General features: G+C 38.8%; 1 protein-coding gene across 13 annotated transcripts in view; it reads right to left on the reverse strand.

The window, feature by feature from the left end:
• The window catches only part of kmt2d (lysine (K)-specific methyltransferase 2D), a 144,865-nt gene that overhangs the window by 117,380 nt on the left and 1,289 nt on the right, over window positions 1-26,196 (reverse strand). For 7 of the 13 annotated variants that reach the window (XM_078431621.1, XM_078431622.1, XM_078431620.1 and 4 more), the window contains exons 2-6: window positions 25,234-25,319; window positions 9,848-10,033; window positions 7,286-7,376; window positions 3,074-3,209; window positions 714-955 (exon numbers count right to left, since the gene is read on the reverse strand). In XM_078431621.1, the coding sequence (XP_078287747.1) occupies window positions 714-955; window positions 3,074-3,209; window positions 7,286-7,334 (427 nt within the window). In that variant the 5' untranslated portion in view covers window positions 7,335-7,376; window positions 9,848-10,033; window positions 25,234-25,319. Of the gene's footprint in view, window positions 1-713; window positions 956-3,073; window positions 3,210-7,285; window positions 7,377-8,144; window positions 8,209-9,847; window positions 10,034-25,233; window positions 25,320-26,196 lie in introns of all 13 variants that reach the window. The other 6 variants (XM_078431623.1, XM_078431612.1, XM_078431615.1 and 3 more) reach the window with 3 other exon arrangements.

Below are 26,196 nucleotides of genomic sequence, written 5' to 3' on the forward strand. Positions count from 1 at the left end.
CGAATTCCATCTATAACTTTCACGACAACCAAAACTCCAGAGAAAACTCCAAGTGTGGCCTAACCAGTGTTTTGTAAAGTTGCAGTTACTTATGACAAGCAAACCACATACCTACTTCACCACCCTATCTACCTGTTTTGACACTTTTCAGGGAACTATGAACTTGAACCCACATCTCTTTGTTCATCAACATTCCTCAGTGCCCTGCCATTTACTGCATACATCCCTTCCCCTATTTGACTTCCCAAAATGCATCACCTTGCACTGCCCTGCACAACATTTCATCCAATTTAGACTCTGCTGTAGCCCTAAACAACTTTCCTTGCTACTCACCAATTTTTTTGTCGTCTGCAAACTTACTAATCATTTCTACTGCATTCACACCAAAGTCATTGATATATATCACAAAGGGTCCAATCTCTGTGGTATACCTACCACTGGTCACACACACTTATAAATCAGAAAAGCCTCCATCCACCACCAACAAGACACATATTGTTCAGGTCATCAACAGATATGGATTTAACAAGATTAAAATAACGATGTTGAATGAATTAAAAGTCTAATCTTTCAACATAAATTTATTGGGGAAAGGAGTTTTATAAAGATATACACCATTCAACACATCCAATACAGAAATATTAATACTAAAATATGGCTTTAAGAACAATGAGAAAATGCTGAATTTTAAACAAAAAATAATATTTTTTCACCTGTTGACTCAAAGAGAGCCACGGTTGTTGCACTTTGCTCAAAGCCAACTCGTGCGAGCTCATCCGAGAGCACCTCCACCCCCAAAACACTCTCATGCCTCAACGATTCCCTCTCAGTTCTGTTAGTCCCTCCATTTCCAAGTTCGGTCAACACAACTGATGGGTCAAATTGTTTCAGTTCTCTTTGTCCATGTAAACTCTGCTCTCCACAGTTACAAAACACGCACAGCTTCTGCTCCAGGCTGGTCAAAAGAAAGACTCAACACATTAGTTCTTGTAAATGTTTTTTAAATCACATTTTCTACATTAATAGTTTTAACCTTTTACATATTTCAAAATCTAATTTAAATTTAAATTCCACTGCCCCTAGACTAATACTGCATTCCTAGACACAATTTCAGAGACATATTTTGTTACTATTCAATTATTTTCTCATAATTAAATTGCTAAGTGTAAAGCTGTCAATAACTCAAACAAAACCATTTAAGCAAAATACTTGTACAAGTTATATCGATTCAAAATCTGAAAAACATTACTCATTTGAGGAAGTGACAAAGATTATTGATAAGGGTAGGACAGTGGATGGTGCATACATGGACTTCAGTAAAGGGATTAGTTGACACTGGCATCATGGTCGTGGCAAACATGGTGGGCTAAAGGGTCGGTTGCTGTGCTTACTGTTCTATGTAAATTTTCATGTGTTACAAACAGATAATAAACCACAACTCTGATCTTATTCAGAAAGCTCCCTTCACATTCTCCACTGTACTTCATACTGGACTTGCAACCTTGAACGTATTCAACCATGACGCATTCCTTACTTGGCATTTATTGCTTCTTTTTATTTCTTTGCTCTTTGTACTTAGATTTCAGTTCTCTTTACCCTAGTTTGCTTAAGTTCCAGATTTCATCTGCATGAATGAGGGAGGGAGGGACAAAAACAGATCTAAAAATTTCGTCAAAATACTTTTATGGGGGGGGGAAATAGGAGTGGAGGAGGAAAAATTGATTCAACTCATTAAATGCAACTGTCATGCATCATCTATGTGCTGATTGAAGAGAATACTGAGGGATACGGGAACAGGAGCAATAGAAATGTAGCGAACAGTTAAAGAACACAGAAAACAATAAATCCATAAGGAAAAAAAATCACTATGCCTTAAGAACAGTGGTCATAACTTAATTGAAAGCAGAAGTGATTGCTAGATCAGCTAAGGTGCAAATATCAGAAAAGCTTTTTTCCCCCCTCACCCTACATGATTATTCTGTTCCCGAGCAAACTGTGAAATGCTGGCACATAGATTTTCAGATTAGCTTTCCTAAATTGAGCTTGCACCTCAAGGCAGTGAGCTTCGCCCCTCAGCTCGAATCTCTTGATACCCATGTATGGTTAAGCACAGCTCCAATGCTATCTACAAATTTGCTGACAACACCGCTGTTGGTCAGATCACAGGTGGTGTGACTCAGCCTACAGGAGACAGATAGAACACCTGGTTGAGTGGTGCCACAATAACCTCCACTCAATGTCAACTAAACCATGGAACTAATCGTTGACTACAGAAGCAGAAGTTGGAAGACTACACACAGTTTTCACTGGTGAGTCGGCGGTGGAGTTAGCAGCTTCAAATTCCTAGACCAGTACCTCTACTTTCTTAGATATTTAAAGAAATCTGGCATGTCGCAGAATACTCTAATCAACTTCAACAGATGCACTGTAGAAAGTATCCTGACTGGTTGCATCATGGCCTGGTACATAAATTCCAACACACAGGAACGCACGAGGTTGCAGAGCAGTGGACTCAGCCTGAACCATCAAGGGCACAGCCCTCCTCACCATCACAAGCTGTCTCAGGGAGGTGGCATCCATGAAGGATTCTCACCATCTGGACAAAGCCCTCTTCTCTCTGCTACCGCCAGGCAGGAAGCCCAAATTCCCACCCCACCAGGTTCAGGAACAGCGACATTCCTTCAGGTTCTTGAACCGACATGCACATCCCTAATCCTACCCTGGCAATAGAACACTCCCATTGACTTGATTAGTAATTGTGCTTTGCAGTAATATCTTGTTTTTTTAATGCCTAGTCTTTTTCTTTTCACTGTCTTGTACATTGTGAATTTATACATAATTTGAGTTTTCACGGGTCAGCCAAGTCTATGTGCCCGTGATACTGCTGTATACCGTACCGCATATGACAATAAACAACCTGAGTTCACATGACTACTTGCTGTTCCTGCATACTAGGCTAATAGTGATTAAACAGCCAATGGTGGATTCAAAGAAGTGCATTTCTAGTCTTTGCACTCCCAGAAACGTGAATGATCTCCAATCACTGACGCCTTCTGCACATTTCTCATCTTACCTGCACTTGTCCTTATGTTGGTCTTTCAAGACTGGCTCCATTGCTCCTCCTTGCTTTGAACAGCCATGAGATTCAGACGGATCACCTTCATCTTCTTCTGCCAAACAACTCGTTTCAGCCGAGTCAACATTCATAGCTGCAAAAGAAAATTAAACCCTGTACATCTTATACTTAATAATTTCAGAAATGGCTTTTGTAAATGTGCTTTTCTTAAATGTTAAATTATTGTTCATTATATGCCCCCCCTCAAATAAATACAATCACACGTGAGAAAAAGTATAGGCCATTTTCCTTTAGGTTGGGGCGATATGTGATTTCCCACAGGATTACATATACAAGCCTAATTCTAGAATCATTTCCCAGCAAAGTTATTCGATCATCTGAATCACAGTATTAAGAAATCTCTAAGCTTTTGCTTGGACACAGAATAGACAGAATGGGAATTAAATATGTATTCTTGTTAAATTAACAATTAAGGTGTGTGTTTGCACAAGCGTCCCTATGTGCTTCCTCCATCTGTGTGGGGGTGGCGAGAGAAAAGGTGGATGAGTGCGAGATTCAAAGTAAAAGGACACAAGCCAGGCATTTGATTCAACATTCTTATCATTGCTGTGCTTTTACTTAACAATAGGCCATGAACGAACAACTCAGATGAATCATTACGTAAAGAAGTAACAATTCAATTTCTGATCCAAATTGACCCGATCAATGGCAGTACGAGAAACATAACTTGTATCAAATTCCCAGGATAAGAAATAGATTGGGAAGGGAAATGGCCAATGATTTCAGCTCCCCTTAGTTACTGAATGCAACGTGCTGGAAAATGTGGGGATGGTAGTGAAATGAGTAAATAAAGACCTGGCAAACACTCAACTGCATTCACAAATGGAGAATGCTAACTTGGTTAGTGCGCTTAAAGGCTATTGCCTTCCATTGAACCTCATCGAACAAATCATTGCTTAGGCGAGGATGAAAAATATCTGGGAGAAACGTAATCCTGTGCCAATTTGACATAGGAAAAGGCAATGATGCCCAACAGTGCTGAAGTATTGATTATTAGTTGCTGCACCCAAGGAATTTGTACAGGTCCATCACCGATTTTCCAGCACCGTTGGTTCCAGAGCCATACCACATTATCCATTTTGCCAGACCAGTGGTCATTGCCTTGGGGGACCGAGATACCGGCCCATGAAGACGGTTATGGAAACAGATCTGCCGGTTCCGGTGAGAAGTTCCTGAGCCCCGGGCGATCAGGCAGCAAATTCGATCCGCGTGGAAGTTCTGATGAGGTGGAGATCGGCTGCCTCACCTGGCCTAGGCGCCACATTTTCAGGGAGACTTGCGGGGGGAGGGGGGGATTGCAAGTGCGCTCTCGTGATTCTGTCCGAATTAAAAGGGGGTGCCTGACCATCACTTGCCGGAACAATGGTGGTGGACCTATATAAACATACCCTTTGTCAAGACAAAGCAACTAACTAAAGATCCAGTTAAAGGTCACAGACAGAGCCAAGCAATTCCTGCCCATATAAAGAACACCTAAGTGAGGGCAGCACAGTTGCTGCCTCACAGCACCAAAGACATGGGTTCCTCTGGAGCACCAGAGACAATAGACAATAGACAATAGGTGCACGAGGAGGCCATTTGTCCCTTTGAGCCAGCACCGCCATTCAATGTGATCATGGCTGATCATTCTCAATCAGTACCCCGTTCCTGCCTTCTCCCCATACCCCCTGACTCCGCTATCCTTAAGAGCTCTATCTAGCTCTCTCTTGAATGCATTCAGAGAATTGGCCTCCTCTGCCTTCTGAGGCAGAGAATTCCACAGATTCACAACTCTCTGATTGGATTAGAGAATTTCAAACATTGAGCACCCCTGAGAGAAGAAATGTCTCCTCATCTCAGTCTTGAATAGCCTCCCATAAATTCGGAGCCTGTGATCCTTGGTTCTAGACCCACCACCAGGGGAAACATCCTCCTGCAACATATTAAAACTGGACTTTGTGGATTCGTACGAGGTTGGATACCAAAAATATAATTAGAGCGTACATTTCTTAGTTTTAAGCAATAAACATCAGCGAAGGTCCACTTGGGGTTTTCCAGTGATAAAACAATGCCAATGATAAATTTCAAACATGCAGAATTTAGATTTTACTTCCAAAATGTCGCACTTGGCTTTAAAATAGTATATAATGGTAACAAAAAGAATGCAAGAGTAAAAACATGGTAGAAAATTAAGACAAAAATAAAGGGCTACTCATAGCAGATTGAAGAAATTGAAGTAGTTGTTCAACCTGGCCCATTTCATTCCCGAAACAGTGAAGACTAATGAAAACGTTATGTGCTCTCTCCAACAATCAACCAAGCAACTAACAGATTTGATAAATGAAAACCAAGAAGACACTAACTGACAGAATCACTGACTGTTGATCCCATTTCCTGGCAGATTGCAAAGTAGGCTTGCTTCAATTCCCTTATATGCCTGAATAAGCCACCAGCATAAATGATGACATTCACCACCTCCTTTAAAATGCAGAACCAGGGGCCACAGTCCAAGAATAAAGGGGAGGCCATTTAAAACTGAGGTGAGAAGAAACTTTTTCACCCAGAGTTGTGAATTTGTGGAATTCACTGCCACAGAAGGCAGTGGAGGCCAATTCACTGGATGAATTTAAAAGAGAGTTAGATAGAGCTCTAGGGGCTAGTGGAATCAAGGGATATGGGGAGAAGGCAGGCACAGGTTACTGATTGTAGATGATCAGCCATGATCATAATGAATGGCAGTGCTGGCTCGAAGGGCCAAATGGCTTCCTCCTGCACTATTTTCTATGTTTCTAAAAAAAATAGAATACGAATAAATTTATCACCGAGCTGGGGGGTCAAACACATGAATCCCACAGGATGAGATTTCAAATGACAGAAAAGTTCCATGTAGCCTGCAGAATCACTATGTAGAAATATCACACCAGCCATGGTTTTACTTCTTATTTTGGTTTGTTGGATTTATAGTGACCAACTGACATTAAAAGTCGTTGACTCGACGTTATTTAACAAAAAATTAACCAATTTTGTCGAACACGAACTGAACCAAAAGTAAAAACTGGAAAATGCAATGTCCAACTACCAAGAGGACAACTGCTGCAAAGCTTGGGCAAGGTCAACCATCTTGAAGGCTGCAGAAATAATGTAAAGAATCTGAAAAATCATATTTGCAGAGCATGTTTACAACTACAATTGGAGCTGTGAGGTAAAACCTTAACTGGAGATTCTAATGGAGATTTGCAACAAAAAAAACCCAAAAAAAACATTTGTACAAGTTTGGGATCAGTTTAATTTGGTGATCCTGGCAGTTCAGTCAACCACAGGCTGACTAATAACTGTGAAGCTAATTGCAAGTAACGGTGGAATGGGAATCATTAAATACCTTTATGTAATCATAGAAAGAATTGGCCACGATGTTTCCATTATTTTGTTTTTGTGCACCTGCTGACCCTATTATATATCGAACTCCTCTCAGTCAGGGATAACTCTGACCCTAACAGTAATTAGGCAGGTTGGCTTGACAGGATGGAAATTCCACTGACCAGCTACAAAAGTAGTAACAAACAGTATTAAGCGAGCAGTTTTGTGTCATGCATTCGTCTTCATTGTCTTTAGTTATGTAGAAGAGATACTCTAATTAATATAAATTTATTTCCACTTTATTGTTCATTTATCTGGTTATTGTTCAATCAATCCAACTAGCTTGTATCCAAACCATTTTCATTCCTCCACCCTTTTGAAATTGAAGAGGTTAAATGGCAGTACACAATTGTCAAAAGCCAGATGAAACAATGGTTCTCATTTTAATCTTTTAGCCTACTTAAGAATTTAAGCAAGTAACATCAAATCCAAGTTAGAATTTCCTTAGTGTCAGGATGGGGAAACAGATGGGATGGGAGTATGACTTGCAGCTTAGAACAAGGAGAAAAATCTGGTGTAAACAGCCAAAGAGTGATTGAATGTCAGATAAACTGACAGGAGAAATTACCGTGGAGCTGGAAGGATACATATGCGAGGTGACAATACATAAGTTGTCAAGCATTAGAAAGCATGAGAATATTTTAATAATGATCCAGTTCACAAAAGGCCACTGTTTCAGTCCACTCTAAATTACGCACAGGTTTAGTACAAAATAAACACACATAAACTAACTACAGATACAAAGAGACATACCTGTGGCACTGGAACTATTGTCCTCATTGCTCGACTCCATCCCATCCATACTGAACTCTTTTGCCAGATCCGACACCCCTCACTAAAACACCTGAAAAATATATTGGGAAAAATGTTCTTGCAGGGAAACTCAAATTTTTTTTTTTAAAGCATGAAAGGTGTGGTGAATTCGGGTTTTGCCCTGAAACAACACCTGGAGTTGAAAAGTAAATTGCCCTCTGCTATAAGAATAAGTCTGATAAAAACAAAAAAATTATGGGTATATGCCGGCCAAATAAAATCAAAACCAAGTTCATATTCATTGCTAAAGTGAAATTACACAAATAACTCAAATCATCAAATTCACAAACATTCTGATTCTGTTCACTATTTGCAGTATTAAAACGCACTGTACACTTGTGTTTAAAATGGAGCAACAAACAGACCAGAGGAAAATTCCTCCCACTGAATCTACTTGTACAACTTTTAAACAACATGGAATTTGGGGGGGAGGGGGAATATTAATACTTGTCTTTCTCTGAAACTGATACAAATCAGCACAATCGCTCAGAATGTCCACTATTCTTTTCAAAGATTAGTTTCTGAGATGCAGATTTACAAAGCATACAAAATCTCCTCCTGTCAGCCTCCTGTCCGACCCCTGAAGGATCAGACTAAATTCTATTCTCCTCGCATCAAATTAAACAATGCACAAGCCCACACACAAAATTTGCTTTACCCCATCAATTTGCAGGCACACTCAAAGGCCACAAGAACAAATGGAACAATTAAGGCAAACCAGCCGAGTGGGTCTGCATGACGCAAACACTATATGCACAAAGATGGAAATAGCAGTAAAATACACATATACAATGCTCACCAACATACAATGTAATTAGCCATGAAGATCATTCTTTTGCCAAGAAGATTTCATTTCGCAAATCCTTAAAAAGGACAAAAGTAAATGGTTGGCAAATGCTCCCAAGCACAATAAGGACAGCGGGCACACGGGAACATATCCTGCTGATTCCCCGTCAACTCAAACACTATCCGCCTTAGAAAATTAATCGCCATTCCTTCACTGCTGTTGAGCTTAAATCCTGAAACACCCTGCTCATCAATACTGTCCAAATGCCTTCACCAGAATGCCTTCAATGCGGCTCACTGACATCTTCTCAAGGGCATTTAAGGATGGGCTACAAATGCCTTCCACTAAAACAAAGTGAGACACGACATGAAAAAAAAAATTTCAGTTGATGGAGCCCAAAGCTCAAAAATAAATGAAGTTAAAAAATGAAAGAGCTGTCTACAGGAAAAGGTTAAAATATGGATCGCAGTGTGCCTGAGGCAAATAGAGATCAATTTAAAACCCCTTGATTAATTTAAGGAGATGCCAGGTACATAAGGAGAAAGGAACAAAAAGACGACAAAACTATACAAAGTGCACTGATCTGGGGCAGAAACACAGGTAGAGATCTCTTCAACAGCACTAACAGTTCACTAAAATTGAGGAAGTAGTAGTAGTTTTATAAGCATTCCAAAACATGTGATAACAATTTCAACTATGAAAAGTTCAACAATTCAAGGACAATTATTGAAGGAGGGGACAAAAAGAACAGAGTTAACTGTGTCTTTTTCTTACCCTTTGCATGCACCATTGACTGCAAAAGGTGTGGAGATACACAAAATCAAATTCACTGTACATTTCAATTCTTTGCTACCCCTAAATTAAGGTTCGAACAGATATACTGATCTTAAATAGATAGGATTTCATTTTGTAACACACAGGTTTAGCAGTATGTTGTCATGTGGGAATAATAAACAAGAAACTAAAACATACTGTTCTAAATGTAAACGTTTCATGACACAGCGAGTAATGGAAACATATGCAATTTTACGTTTTCAAACGAATACCCAGAAAATAAATTGCCATGAGCTACAATACCATCTACTGGCAAAGGTACAGTCAAAATGATGGTCATGGCATACAGTAACACCTCGCAGCTTTAATTGTACTTAAATACAAGTTTGTACCAATCACCAGTATCAAGTTGAATTTACACAACAGGGATTAAAATAAACAATGCCCTTCTTGCCAGCAAACACTGCACAGCATGCAATGCTGGACTGCCCCTGCACAAAAAAAATAGTCTCATATACACATAACTTTTGGCACCCCACCACACAAAAAAGGATGTCCATTTTGCAAGCTGCTCAAACTAACTACTGCACTTCCATGGAAAAAAAATCTTCCATGTGAACCTACATTTGAATACACAAGTGCAATCATTTCCGAACTGTTCATAATTCAAACAACAATAACAAAACAACAGGTCACACAAAGTAATTGACCTGACCTTATATGGCTTTGTGAAGGCCAATACGAATTAAACTGGATTTCTCTAACCATTTCCAATGTATTTTTTTCCTCAAGGCATATAGTTATTTACATAATTCCGAAATAGCAACATTTTATTAACTTTACACTGTTAAGTCAGATTCCTGATTTTTTTTTAATCGCAACACTTTTAACAAATTACAAACCGCCAAATTAGTAATCGATACCGACGGAAAACTATTTACCTTATTGCTTGCCCTATTCCTATACCCCCCACACTCCGTAAATCTTGATGGAAATTCCCCACTGCATGGTTGATCCCATTCCTTGTATAGAAAGCTTTATGATCGACATTGGCCTCGGGCAGGAGGCTCCAGCTCGGGCCCCGGCCACTCCTCACTCACTCCGGGTTCGGCTTCGCTGTTTCCTGTCTTGAAGTAATTAAAAACATTCAACAAAACTCAAGAGTAAAGGTTAAATTTAAAAGAAAAAGCCGTCTTCACTATAACCTACAGAGGGGGGGGAAAAGAATACGAGAAAATGAAAAGTGAAGAGGACCAAAAACATCCAGAGCGACGGAAACGTCATCACTTCCGTTCCGGTTAGAAACAGTGGCTCCCAAACGCCCGTTCCAGTTTCGGGAAAAATTTGAACAAAAATACAGCGATGATTATTTTTAAAGGTTATTAAAAATTTTTAGAGAGAGTGCGTCTGAAAGACATCTTAAATATCCAAATGAGTCGCGAAATCTGCAGATACAAACTGCAACGGATCAATGCAATAAAATACCCAGTTCCGACAGAAAACCCCATCCCATCCGTTTCGAAGTAAAACTGTGAACGTTCTCAGTTCCTAAGACAGATCCCAAAAATTATTTAAACATATCAAACGAATAGCTATTCTTCGGGATGTTAAAAAAATATTTAAGTAGTAAGTGGCACGTAAGTCCAAAAAGGCATGTACCAAAAGTGAAACTAAACAGTGGAACACATGTCAATGAACTAAAATCCAAACAACACAAAGCACCTCGAACAAAAGGACGTATTGGAAACGATGGCTCAAATCTGAAACTCAACCGCAAATCGTATTTGCAAACAAAAAGTGTTCATTTCGAAAATCGAATGAAACAATAGTTAAGCAGCAATAATACTCATCTCAAATTATATTTACGGCAATGTTAACAAACACATTTAATATCAAACTCTCACTGCACTCTTAATTAAAGATAGTTTCCCTATCTCTTACCAGCCACAGAAATCAGTGTCTAAAAGATGGTACATTAGGAAGCAGTGTCCACATCTGTTTTTCCCACTTATGTTAAAACTTAATGTCTGCTTGGGGTCATCTTACCAGCATACATAACTTATGTATGACCCCTCAAATTTTAGCATAGATGATTCAGTGTACACCATGTTGCAACCTCTGTATCCCAATTCCAATGAGCCATTGCCCATTTACCCAATTGTTCTTCTATACCTCTGGATTAGCCCATCTAATTGTATTGTTTTCACTGTTCCACTTTCCATAAACAGAAGTTTATCCAAACCTTCAGACTGCATTCCACGATCGGACCATGTACCATTCATCCGTCATCACAGTGCTTGCTAACACATATTGACTTCCAGACCAGCAACATAATTATAAAATTCTCATCCTTATCTTCAAATTCTTCAACTGTCTCATGGCTTTCTATTTTTATAAACCCCTCAACTCGATAACGTCAAAAAACTGCCCTCCTATGCACATTCTACTTCCACTAACTAGGACCTCTTGCCACACCTTCTTTGCCCCACCAGTGTTGACCTAGTCTTCAGTTATCCAGACCAGTTTGCATTCTCTCCTTAGATCTTCCTTGCCACTTCATCTCACTCATCCTTAGAAAACCCACCTTAAAATATGCTTCTCTGCCAAGCTATTGGTTATCTATCCAAATATTTCACTCTGGTTCAGTTTTGACTCGAGTGTAAAAAACAATTGCAGACAGACGACATTTTTTCATACCAATTTTATCCTGACTTATTCCCACTTTTCTAGAAATCAAAAGCAAAGTTAATCTAAAACGATTTTTTTAATTTCGGCAGCAAGAACAGTTGTGGGGAGGATGGAGGAAAAATCCCAATTACTGCCGCTTTGCTAGTCAGATGGCACCACGGGGAGCAGGAGGGCATAAAGAGAACTGAAGATGAGAAAACTCTCTAAACTTCTGTTTAATTTTACATTTTGTCAAACTTGGATTGTAGAATCCCGAATGCAAATGGGGTTTTCCAAATGCTGTTCTTCAAACCAAGATACAATGTTATTTTCCTTTTCCTCATCATTGTGGATATGTAAGGGAAATTCCTCCAAAAGATCTTCACTTGGTCCGATTTTCCAAAGCTTACTCTGCTCTGATCATAAAAATATGCCCGTTCAAAAACAAACAAAACACCTGCAATAATTATTTTATTTGAATTGAGGTTTGTAGAAGATTTACACTAAATCTTGGGGTGCATTTAGTGCTCCCTCCAATACTAGTTCGATTTCAAAACAGCCACCCACACAAACCATAGCTAAATTTCAAGTTTTCAATGGAATACAAATTGTATAAAAATATCAAGATAACAGCCATGAAAAAGTTTGTGTAAACAGCCGGTAAGGGGTAAGAAATGGAGATGGCAAATAACGTGGGAAATGTTATCAACCAAAAGCTGAAAATGTACAGAGCTTTTTGGAAAACGAACATGATAATTACGGTGGAATTTCAACATTGTAGCAAAGTGGCCAGAACACAAATTGGAAAGGAGCATAATATGGTGCACATCTCATCTCCGTGTTTTGTAGCCATGTTTTTTGGCATTTGCTTTGTGTCAACTGGCATCGTTATAAATGCCCAAGTTCATATTTGTCATGGGGTTTGAGTGTGTGAAATAGTAACTGATTCCAAATAAAAATATTTTTTGAAATATTTCTTTTGCCAATTTCCCCTCATTAGAAACTAATGTTTCTAATTTCAGAAAAAAAAAATAGTAAGCAACAAATATAAATGACAATATCATTTTGCACAGCAGAGTGCCTTTTAAAATTCAAAGATATTTCACTCAAATTTATTTTTACCATGATTTGAATTTGAAGTATAAAATATGAGCAGATAGTGTTCACAATTTTCCAATACTTAACCCTCAAGTAACATAATTATACTGATCATTTAATCTTACTGTTGTTTGGAACCTTGGTAGGGAAAATGTACTTGACTGTCTGGGACCTCTTGAGCATGCAAAATGAGTGCAAGCTCTTCTTGGTAAAGGATAAGGCAAAGGGAGGGAATGGTCCAGTTTGAATGGACAACTCAAAGAATCCAGATTATAATTAACTGATACTGCATATACCAAAGGAATCCGTTAATTGGGTCCACAGCCATTTGTAGGTGCTGAAACATTGAGGAAACTTGACTTCAAATTTTGTCAAAGCACTCTGCCGTACTGTAGATTTTCCAGTGTCCGCAAAACCATTGTGGCAAGAGCATTACCCTCCCAACATCAATCACATTCATCACATGAAGAAAAGAGGAAGAGGGGTCTCTCACTGTGTAGCCATATTTTGTGCATAAAGAGACAATCCTACCTTTTAACGTTTCAAATTTAGACGAGCAAATCTGTACACCACATTTTGAATTTACAATGTTTCCATCATGGATAGTTGTGTGTCTGCCATGACTCAGGTTTGCTTCTCTGCCATCAAATCCACTAATATATATTTTTTTAAAGTTTTGCCTACAATGTGGATTGTTGTTTATTATACTTTAAATGACACATTTTAAGTTTTGCAACTGAACAAACAAGAAAAACAAAGAAATCACTCAAAATACTTTTGAAAAAGAATGTAGCCATCTCCCCTTCTCAGTAAGCCTGGAACGCAGTATTGTAAATAAAATAAAGCTTTTTAAAAACAACCTTTATATTTGTTTGACCTTACTGACAAAATATTGTCTTTTCCAGCAAGAGTTCCCCACTTTCAGGAGCCCAAAGCTAGTCAGGAACTTGAAGCCTTTCACTCTCGCAGTTGAAGAGGCTCAACCAAGTAGCAGAAAGTGGTTCCAAAAATACACAACTTTCATTTTCTGCAAGCCTATTGTGCAAAATCCTCAGAATGTAACCCTATGCTCCTTTTATTCAGCATTTGATGACCACCACTGTACTCTGAAATAGGAAGGCTGATAAATCATACATTTTAAAAGCCTCTGCCCAGATCACTTGCTTGGGCTGAACAAAAATCTCTATCCACACTCCAGGCACATTTTGTCTCGCATTAAGTGTTATTTGACCATTGTCACTAACCTATGGACACGTTAAGAGGCAGGAAACATGTTCCCAATGTTGGGGGAGTCCAGAACCAGGGGCCACAGTTTAAGAATAAGGGGTAGGCCATTTAGAACAGAGATGAGGAAAAACTTTTTCAGTCAGATAGTTGTAAATCTGTGGAATTCACTGCCTCAGAAGGCAGTGGAGGCCAATTCTCTGAATGTATTCAAGAGAGAGCTAGATAGAGCTCTTAAGGATAGCGGAGTCAGGGGGTATGGGGAGAAGGCAGGAACGGGTTACTGATTGAGAATGATCAGCTATGATCACATTGAATGGTGGTGCTGGCTCGAAGGGGCCGAATGGCTTATTCCTGCACCTATTGTCTATTCCTCCTCAAAACATCCAAAATAACGTCCTTGTCTTGAAGCTTGCCCTTCCTCCACAATCCATTTTCTTCCATAGTTCACCCTCAATAAAACGTTTTGGTTATTCTTTAAAATCTTGTGTTTTAAGTCATAACTCGTCCATTTGCATAGTGATTAGCTCCGGACCCAGCTGATCATGTTGCTGTGTACCATTTTTCTCTCTTGCAGCCTCAACAACCAGATCACTTCCTAATTCTCTTCAATGTTTCTCCACTGCCCCCACCACACATCTCCACCACCACCACCTCACCTGCAACTTCCCGATCAATATTGTGTTATGTCTTTTTACCTGTTAAAAAGGCCCATCTCATGCTCAAATTAACATAGAACATTCCAGTAAGTTCAGCCTGGCTGAAAACAAGGATAATTATTTTCTACATCTACTCAGGATGTTCATCCAACTTCTCATTTCGTCAGCTTTCCATCATAGCAGTGATGGATTTTTAAAAGATGGATTTGGGACATTTCGTTTGGTTAACCAGTGCTCTGAACAACTTCAAAAAGCCCTTGCTTTCCCCCTCTCCCCATCCACCCCGCCTTCCCAGTTCTCCCACCAGTCTTACTGTCTCCGACTACATTCTATCTCTGTCACACCCACTCCCGACATCAGTCTGAAGAAGACCCGAAACATCACCCATTCCTTCTCTCCAGAGATGCTGCCTGTCCCGCTGAGTTACTCCAGTATTCTGTATCTGCCTTCATCATCCCTCATGTCTCCTTTTCAAATCTAATGCATCTGTTTCTCAACCCTCTATCATTTCGTTATTTCATACTGCCTTGATTACATCTTTATTTTTAACAGATCTCTCAGTCTCCAACTCTCTCCACTTTGCCAGTTGTTGCATGTACAGGCAAACACAGGGATAAAAACAGAAACACACTGAGTAGAAACACAGAATAAATTGCAGCGTTTCCCCATGACTGATGTCAGGATATCTTTATAAACGAAACTGTACAATCCTTCTGGTGAAGATATTTCCACAATTGGGGAGGAGGTTCGAGGAGGAACAGTGGCGCAGCGGTAGAGTTGCTGCCTCACATCGCCAAAGACCCGGGTTCGATCCTCACTACAGATATTGTCTGTGTATGAAGTTTGCACATTCTCCCAGTGACCATGTGGGTTTTTTTCCAGTTTCCACCCACATCCCAAAGACGTGTGGATTTGTAGGTTAATTGGCTTCTGTAAGTTGTCCCTAGTGTGTAGGATAGAACTAGTGTACGGGAGATCGCTGGTCGGTGCAGACTCGGTTTCCACATTGTATCTCGAAACTAAACTAGGTTGAATTGGCCAAAAAGGAATGGTAACAATTCCCCAAGTCAGAATGGTGGGCAATTTGAAGAGGATCATACTCTCCTGTTTGAAGAGTAGGTGTCTGTTTCCATGCTCTTGAAAGCCTTGTAATTTTTGGTGGTAGAAGTCGAGTGTTTGAGTGGTGCTCTCAGAGTAGCTATGGGAAGTACACACAGGTACACATTGTTGCTGCAATTTAACTGTGATGGAGGGAATAAACATTTAGGGCGGTGGATGGGGTAACTATCAAGCTAACAAAGAATTTGACCTGAATCCTCAACCTTATATAATTTCAACAGATGCCGCCTGACCTGCTCAGTGTTCCCAGCATTCTGTTACTATTTCAAATTTCAATCACCTGCAGTTTTGGGATTTTCAGTTAGCGATCAAGCAGGCTGCTTTGGCCTATATGTTGTACTCATTGAAACAAGTGAAGAGTATTCCACCACACTCCTGACTTGCAGATAGTAAAAGGACACTGGGCAAAGGTGGTGAATCACTTGCTGCAGGATACCCAGCCTTTATAATGCTTTTGTAACTGTGATATTTATGTAACCAATTCCTTTCGGTTTCTGCAATCTGATGATTTTCAGGATATTGATGATGGGGGGGGACTTGGCAATGGTAATGCCACTGAACATCAAAGGTAAATACAGCCAAGACTTTCTTAATGAGCCAAGTGGGCTTCCTCCACACTGTGATTGTGATCCTGTAATAGCTGCCACTATTAAAAGATACGCATTATGTAAATATCTTAGTATTTCACACAAATTAATTATAATGAAATGCAATGATGCATGTAGAAAATGTATTAATGAGATGGACCAGTTAATCATTTTTTGGTACAAATATTGCTCTGGATCTTGAATTATTAATATCGACTCATTCAAATGGACAGCACATGAAACTTACTTATTACTGTATCAATGGAAGATTATAGGGGTTGCAGGGTTCTGGTTTTGGTGAGGCCTGCCCAAGATGGAACTTGGGTAGATTCATAAAAAGACCAATACTCAAAGCAATCTATATAGGTGCAGAAAACATACAAATGTAGCATTTTCTTTCAGGTCGGTTGGGGGTTAGGAAGTCCATGTACAGAAATTACTGAAAACTGTAAAAGGGCTAATGGTAGGTTGACATCTATCGCCAAGGTCTCCCATTCAGTCTATGCCAACTCCCAGACCAATCCCATTCTGCCATGTATTTCCCTGGAACCTGATCTTTCATGCATGTCAATTAACACCTTCCCGATTCTCCCAATAGGTAATCAACGCAACAACCAGCATGTCTTTGGGATGCGGGAGGAAACCAGGGAACCCTCGCAGTCACAGGGAGAACTCTACGAAGATAGCACCGGAGGTGAGAATCAAACCTATTTTGCTGAAACTGAGGCAAGTGTAGTACCTTGCCTGTGCCACCCATGAACGTCACCTAATCGTTTTGTAACAGAACACCTTTACTGCATAGACAAGATGAGAAACAAAGCCATCTTGCAAACTTGTTTCTTGTATCTTGTGTTTTATGACTGTTGGCAGACCAATTTCCCTCCCAGGATAAATAAAGTTCTATCGTATCATATAGTTGGACTCTCAGATCTGGACTACTCAGATCCATTCCGACTCATTTACCTTTCACTGTTCCAGCTTATCTGTTGTGAAATTATGCCCTCCTCTACGCAACTGATCTATGGCAATAGTCTCATCCATTGAATTGGAAGTAACTTCCAAATGCAGACAGATGAATTCAAATACATATTAGCCATTTTTTTAAATTCAAATGCCACAAGGGGTCAGAGGAGCTAAATGGCCTATGCCAGTTCAAAATTGAGTTATTTCTTGTTCGTATGATTTGCAATTTTTTTTAAAGTCTGCAGTTTTGTTAACGCTTCTCAAATTGCTGAATGTTTCAAACCTTTCTGAGCAAATAATTTTGGTATACGAGAAAGAGACTATCAATAACATTATTCAGAAACTCAGGTGGGCAAAAAGTCTCTTTCTTCCACTGGAATATATTGAAATTGGAAACCTCAGTCTTTGGAAAAGCCTACAATTAGTTCAATATTAGCTTCATAGAAATTGCTAATAGGACACAGGGTGTCATCACAGAGCTATTCAATCTAGTCCCACTTTTCATCTTTTAGACTATAGCCTTGGAGGTAACAGCACAAAGTGACCATACAAGTAATTTGTGAATGGAATGAGGGCTTATGTTTCCAGCATCCTTTCAGGTAGTGAATTCCAGGTCATCAGCACCCTTAGTAGAAAAACATTTCTCAACCCCCTTCAACTCCTTCTTTAATCTGCGTTTTCCCTTAAATCATTCATTTCTCCATGAAGGAAAATGGATAGGTTTCTGTATTTTATGTACCTCAATTCAATCTCCATTCCAAAAAGAAACATCGAGCCAACCAGTTTTACTTCAAAAGCAATATTTTCCACTCCGGCAATGTCTCTGTAAATCAAGTATCTTATACATTACAAGCATGATGGTAAGTGTCCAGTTTCTCTTAACCACCTTATCCATTTGTCCTGCTACTTTCAGGAATATGTGGATGTGCTGTCCAAAGTCTCCAATTCCACTACTCTTCTCAGTATTATAGCATTTATTAGGTATTCCCTTGCCTTGATTTTTCTTTCACACTTCACTGAATGCAGGGTGACTTGGACAGGTTGTGCGAGTGGGCGGATGCATGGCGGATGCAGTTATCCACTTTGGTGATAAGAATAGGAAGGCAGATTATTATCTGAATGGTGTCAAGTTAAGAAAAGAGAGATCTGGGTGTCCTAGTGCATCAGTCACTGAAAGGAAGCATGCAGGTACAGCAGGCAGTGAAGAAAGCCAATGGAATGTTGGCCTTCATAACAAGAGGAGTTGAGTATAGGAGCAAATAAGTCCATCTGCAGTTGTACAGGGCCCTAGTGAGACTGCACCTGAAGTACTGTGTGCGGTTTTGGTCTCCAAATTTGAGGAAGGATATTCTTGCTATTGAGGGCGTTCAGCGTAGGTTTACTAGGTTAATTCCCGGAATGGCGGGACTGTCATATGTTGAAAGACAGGAGCGACTAGGCTTGTATACATTGGAATTTAGAAGGATGAGAGGGGATCTTATCGAAACGTATAAGATTATTAAGGGTTGGACACGTTAGAGGCAGGAAACATGTTTCCAATGTTGGGGGAGTCCAGAACCAGGGGCAGGCCATTTAGAACGGAGATGAGGAAAAACTTTTTCAGTCAGAGAGTTGTGAATCTCTGGAATTCTCTGCCTCAGAAGGCAGTGGAGGCCAATTCTCTGAATGCATTCAAGAGAGAGCTAGATAGAGCTCTTCAGGATAGCGGAGTCAGGGGGTATGGGGAGAAGGCAGGAACGGGGTACTGATTGAGAATGATCAGCCATGATCACATTGAATGGCTGTGCTGGCTCGAAGGGCCGAATTACCTACTCCTGCACCTATTGTCTATTGAATGCTTTCCATTTGTTAATACTTTGCACATCTGATATCTATTAGCATCTTCCTGCAGCTTACATTTTATTTTCTTACTATTTCACAGTGAATTTTGTATCATCAGCAAACTGGTGATAGCTATTCCTACATATAGGCTGTTCCTACATATATTTCCAAAATCAATAAGAAAGTCAAGACTGAGCCCTACGAAAACCTGGTGCAAACAATGTTCCAAATCACCAAAACATCATTCAACAATTGCCCTATTAAACACTACTGGAGTTTCTAAATCCAAATTCTAGAATGAAATTTCAAAGTGGAAGCCACTTTCAGAGCACCACAACATTGTATTACAAAATCCTGGCATTAAACTATCCAACAATCGCATAATTAACTCCCAATATGCCTCATCCAAATACAACCACAGACACTCACTCACCAAGGCGTATGCATGTAACAATCTGTGACAAAGTATATCTTTTTACCAAATATGTTTCTTCAACTTTCACATATGATTTCAGGACCTAATTTCAGATACATTGGTCAAGGCAACTTTATCCAGTATCAACATAAGAAACGTATGCTGATCCATCTCAGGATAGAAGATTGGAAAAGTTGCTGCCCAAAAGTCCAAGTCTAATCTGTTAAAATATAGCTGTATTTACATATGTAAAGCCTTGGAACCACAATAGTGGACTGGGATAGCTCAAGGCAGGCTACAAACAAGGCATAACTACATTTTCCCATTGATTATTATGTACAACAAGCAGCGGGTATCAAATAAGTTTAGTGCTTCAATTCAAAATTTCATAAATGAGGCAACAATGATAATAATAACTTTCTTAAAGAGTCTCTTGGCTCAATTAATTAAACACAAGACATCAGTATAAAAGAAAGGACAAGTGATTGAGTCGCTTGTCCACAGGGACCAGATTGCTGGGGTTCAGTAGCCATTTCTATCTTATGGTACTGCTTGAATATTCTTCCACTAATTTGGGAAATTAATCCTCATGTTTACACCCCCCCCCCCCCCCCCTCCCCTTTGCTTTTGTCCTTTTAATCAGCTCTTAATCTAGATAACCCTCCACGTGAAAAGGTCCTAACTTTAGCATTGAAATCTTATGAACAATGGCCAACCTGTTGGGAGATCAAGTTGTAATAAAATCTTATTCTCGGAGTAATTGGGATGGAAAATGGCCTCACCCATATTTTCCATCTCTTTCCCAATTAAATTTTTTGTGCTCCCCTATCTCCAAATACAGTCATCCAACCTCTTCTGCCAGCATTTCCAACTACTCACTATGAATAGAACTGTTCTGTGTCGTGGAACTTAACTAATCTAATTTATTTGATGTTACGAAGGGGTACAATATAATCAGTATCAATCACAGATTCCTGGACAATGCTTGACATTTCCTGGGAGTAGGAAGGGAAATGGCTACCAGAAAAATAACCTTGTTGGCACCATGCTAAGTTTCCAATACAGCATCCTCTCCATTACAAAGACCTTTTATTTTTTCTGTAATCATTCTAATCTCTTATCTCCTTCAGTTCTTTTGCCTAAACCTTCATCCATCCTTTGACATCTCTAAGTTTAACTATTCCCACGCTTTCCTGGCCAGCCTCTCATCCCCCACAAAAGCTGCCATATCCTAATTCCACAAAGTATAATCCACACCCAAAACAAAAATACCTATCCTGATATTCAAGCCTCTTCATAGCCTCATGCCTCCAAACATCCAAACTTCTAGCTGGTTGGGCTCCCTCCTCTCTTTACCCCATCATCAGCCATCTTTGCTCCAAAATCAAATTATTTAACTTAAAAATGTTCCTCTTTAAGAACTTCCGTAAAATCCAACTCATTGATCAAGGTTTTGATCCACACTACCATTATTGATTTGTTTTGAATCTCAACATTGAATTTGATCCAATTATGCTTCTGCAAAGTGTATTTTTTATATACTATATATATATAAATCAAAGCTTGTGTTGTTGAACTTGGATAATGAGTTGACAGGTTATTCAACTATTCAGCACAAACAAGCCCAATCTTGTTCTCTTCAAACAGTTGCATATATGTATATAGATATACATTATTTTTCCAAATGAATATCAACTACAGCTGATTATCCCAACCCTGTAATTCACACACTAATTTTAACACCTCAAATGCTTGCCCAACTTAAGTTCACAATTTAGGCATACACCAACCCAGGAATTAAACTTTTGACCTTGTTAGTACAGATTAGAAACACATTAGACACTGCCTTTACTATCAAGTAAAATCTAACAATAGACACAACATTTTTCATAAAGGCTTCCTACCACCAATAGAACATAAAACCTGAGAAATATTCCCCTTGATGTTTTATTTCATTTCTCCATTATGTGGACCAACTTTTGTTATTCTTACACTGCATTCAAGGGCATAATGTTATTTACAGATTTTATCATCTGTGATTAAAAATAAATAAGTACCTGGATAAATTTGAACTAATCAGAGCCAGCATAGATTTGAGAAGGGAAAGTTAACTCTAATTAACTTCGTTATTTTTTTTAATGAAAATCCTAACATGGATAAGGAATTTGTTCTTCGTGATGTTATCTATATGGAATTTCAGAAGCCATTTTATAATGGAGATACAAAAGACTGCAAATGCTGGAATCCCGAGCAAAACACGAAGCACTGGAGGCACTCAGCAGGTCAGGCAGCATCTATGGAAGGAAATAGACAGACAACATTTTGGGTCAGGACCCTTTTTCAGACTACCCTTTATAATGTTCCGGCAAGGGCCAAGTATCAAAAATAAAAGGGCGAGAATTGGAAACAACCTCTGGACCCAAATAGGGAATTGGGTAGGAGGTAAAAAAAACAGGGATAATGTGTACCTACTCCAACAAATAGGATGTAAGATGGCATTACACAACATTCTATCCAAACGCCCAATTCAATTGGAATCTGTACTGCAGCTTCAGATTTTCAGCATTTTTATCAATAAATTACAAAGAGAAAGAGAAATACATTATCCCACATTTAGTGGCATGGTAATTAGTGTAGCTGAGAGTAGAAATGTGAATTAGAGAGCACCATGGGGAATTATGTGAGTATTTTGTACTTGATAAAAACGATGACATAGCAGAGATGTAGATGTAGCCCATGTAGCGAAATCACTAAAATAGATCATTAATGCAGCCTATGTTGGCCTTTCGTCCAAGAAGGCTGAAATGCAAAAGGGTAGAAGGTATGTTATGTTTTGCTGAAGCTCTAGATAGATTGCAATTATATCAGATTGCAAACTGTATTGCATGTTGCATTCCATCTGGGCAACACATCTTCGGAAGAATACATTTGTCTTGAGGGCTTACAGTGTGGATTCACCCGAAAACCACTGGGTAAAAGGATTTACTTATGAGGACAAGTTTGAAAGACATGACTTGCATTCATTTGAGTCAAGAAGATTAAGGGATAATATAATTAAGATAATGAAATACATTGATAAGGCAGATACAGGAAGACGATGTCCTCCAGTAGATGTTTAGAGCACAGGAGCTCATAACTTTCATTAAAAGTAAAGATATTCAGGAGTAATGGCAATTAGCACATCTTCCACACAAAGTGCTATGGAAACTTGGAAAATTCACCCCCCTCCCCAACCCAAAAAATGTTGACACTAGATGAACATTGAAAAAAAAATCAAAACTGATATATAGATTTATGTTAGCCAAGGGAATTAAGAACTGAGGAATAAAAGCAAGTAAATGAAGTTGAGGCACAAATAGCTATGATCTAAATTAATGGTTTTAAGGGTTTAATGTTTACATCCTCTTCATACCTTTCTAAGTGCATCAGTCAGGAGCCATAGATCAATCGAAAAATACAATTGACGACTTGGAACAGGACAGGATGGAGCCAGAAAAAATCTGACAAATTGAGAATCTACCACTACCCCTCCAGGTAATGTTCAATGTTCAATAAGTTCAGTAAGTCAAGTTGCTGAATATTTTTGGAGCAATAAGGGAATCATGGGATATCGGGATCAGGCAGGAACCATGATGTTATTGAAGAGTACAGCTGGCACAAGGAACTGTATATTATTTTAATCCCATAACCAGCATTTAACAGGTATTTAATTAATTAAAAATTAAAACCTGTTTTGAGGGGAAAAAATAGCTGGGTTGAGGTTTGTTTTGGAATGGAGGAGACTAAAAGGAGATTGTATTGATGTGTATAAAATTCAGAGGCCTAAATGGATTGACTAGAAAGAACCTATTTTCCTTACTGCAGAAAATCTGAAACTAAAAGCAGAGAATACTAGATGTACAAATCAGGTCAGGCAGCAACTGTACAATGAGAAAAAGATAACCTTCCAGGTTCAAGACCCTTCATCAGAACTCATGTTTAAAATATTTGATTAGAAATACAGGAGAGTAGGCAATCCTTGCTTTAAAATAATCACCAAGGAAATATTCATGTAGGTTTGTAGGGCACAAGTGATTTTGTTGTTACAGTTGTTGTTAAAAATTGAGTCAACTTCCTCATTTGTGATCATCCCTCTGAATGGTCCAGGTTTTGTGGCCACATACAGCCTGCTGCATTATATTGACCTTGAATTCAATTGGATTTTTAATAGTGCAAACAAGGTTCACATTTTTGACAGATGAATCAACTGCACTTGCTTCTATAAACTAGGTTTAAAAAATATATATTATTATGCTTCACTTAAAGCTAGCACCAAACTTACATACTAACAGCACTTCCATCATTTGTTCTGACCCACAAAAGACCAAGAAGACCCTAAGATCATTCTGAGCCTGCTGTTACCCAAACTCTGTCAACATACCAGGTACCAACATAACAAGACAAATTTCAACCTCGGTCCATACTTCTGAATAATCTCTTAGTGCCTCTTGGTGGAAAGCTGAGAATCTGACTTGGCACTAATATCTCCTGCAGCCCAATAGGTGACCAACACACAAACAATTAATTATTTGGAACTACTTTCAAACTGGTTTCAGGAGCGAAACAGAAAGCTCATTCATTTTGTCATGCCATTGATCAATAATTGCAATTACTGCAATAAACCCAAATAACACATTCTTCTCTGCAAAAACAACCACATGGGTATTTAAAAAATAAAACTGCATAGCCAACAAGAGTTATTTTTTTAACTTGAATATCCCATAACTAGACCAACCAACTTAGAGGCACCAAAAGGTAGGGAGCCCTCCAAAATTGGATGGTAGGAAAATCAGGATGGAATTGACAGGTATGAGTGGGAGAGAAAGCTGCAGATAAATAAATGGGGAAAATGGGATCTATGGTTTTGCTCAGAAACAGCATACGAGGACCAAAGGGCCTTTTTCTACATCTTGAAAATTGAAAAAAAGTCACATTTAGTAACAAAAGAGTTCAAATGTATATCAGCGGTTGAGCATGCAAGTCAAAAGTTTCAAATTTAAAATCTGCCTCCAAATAAACTCCATTAGAGAGAAATTTGGGTCAGTACTCAGATCACAGAGATGCATGCACTGTTCTTGGTGTAGATAGCCATGTTGCAAATGCTGCACAAAATTCATCTGTGTGGGCATGGAATCAAGACAAAATCTTGTTTTGTAATATAATTGCCTGTCAATACTAATTATCAAGGCGGTTAATGAATAATAATCCATTTGATTGAGATGGTAAAGGGTAACCAGTACCCATGGTACCATATTTTGGCATGAAAGCAAGAAAGGAGGGTTTTTATATGAGAAGCTAAATCAGACTTGCCATATGCACAATGTTACACAAACAGCCAGATCTTAGGACAAGATCTTTTGGCTCATTAGATTATGAAACGCTTTTAACACTGGCACTTGTAGATTGTAGATAACTTATATCCCTACATTGACTACTACATACACCGTCAAATACACCGTCAAAAGATTTATCACAACAAAATGTATTACTAAACTACAATTAAAAACGAATGATTCACAAATGTAAAACTCAAACATTGTTTGTGGACAAAGAATAATTTCTCCTCACCAGATTGAACAACAGCGTTAATTAGGCACCATGCATTGAGTACATTTCTTAAGAGGTCATTAAATTGTATGTATATACGTTTTCCATTTTCTGAGCATTAGGCATCAGGCACTTCAGATTCAACTGCACTGTCACTGGCAGCACAATAAAAGTAGAACAAATCTTACCAAGAATGTCAATCTGAATTTACAGGGCACCACCACATGATAGGTACTGTTTATTAGAGAAAAGCATGGGGAAAGGGTGAGGGGTGCTGGGAAAGAAAAGTTCAGAATAAATTAATTAGCAGTTATTTAATGAATTAATTCATACATAACCCATTTAATTAACAGTAAACCTAAAATATTTTAAACATGTTTATATTCTTGAAGATCGTTTCACTATAAACAATTAGAAAAATAGTATTTTATATAAATGATGCTACAGACTACATATAAAGACAATGCATGCTATTTTTTTCGACAATAAGAACGTTTTAAAAACTGTGCTGTCGGGTTATTGACGTTTTGTTCTCAAGTCTCATGGGCCTAACAAATACATTTCTGCATTTAAAATGGTCCCTACCGTTAATTTCATAAAAGTGGTCAGGCACTTTTCTATAATACATCTTAAAATAAAGAAACTAACCGATGGACCTTACTTTCAAGGTTGTTAATTACATTGATTTTCTCCATAATCCCCCAATTTAAGTAGGTCAGGCAATGGGGTTGTTTGGGTTTTAATTAAATGGAGCCCGTTAGTGGTTTTATAAACCCAGCCCCATTTATTCAAAAGCAGTTCCTGATTTTCGTCAGAAAGAAATTTATTCGGCCTCTGGATTATTTGCTCGGTTGTACAGAGCGTGCGAAACGAAATGACTGAAATTAACAATTTAAAACGATGTATTTCATGTTTAATCCGAATGGATTAAATGACTACATTCAAGTGAATCTTTTGTTCGTCTCCAATCGTGAACCACGTAGCGCTTCTCTCGAACTCCTGGGCCAAGACGACACACCCCCAACCCCACTTCCGACTTGGAAACAAAATACAACTAGAAACTTTCAAGACTATTAGAAATCACAACGTTGCAATCCATCTATCAGCTATTTAGCTTTCTACCCCGCCGGAACGTAACGTCGCTCCAAATT

This window comes from Rhinoraja longicauda, chromosome 42 (assembly GCF_053455715.1).
Source record: "Rhinoraja longicauda isolate Sanriku21f chromosome 42, sRhiLon1.1, whole genome shotgun sequence".
Classification (NCBI taxonomy): Eukaryota; Metazoa; Chordata; class Chondrichthyes; order Rajiformes; family Arhynchobatidae; genus Rhinoraja; species Rhinoraja longicauda.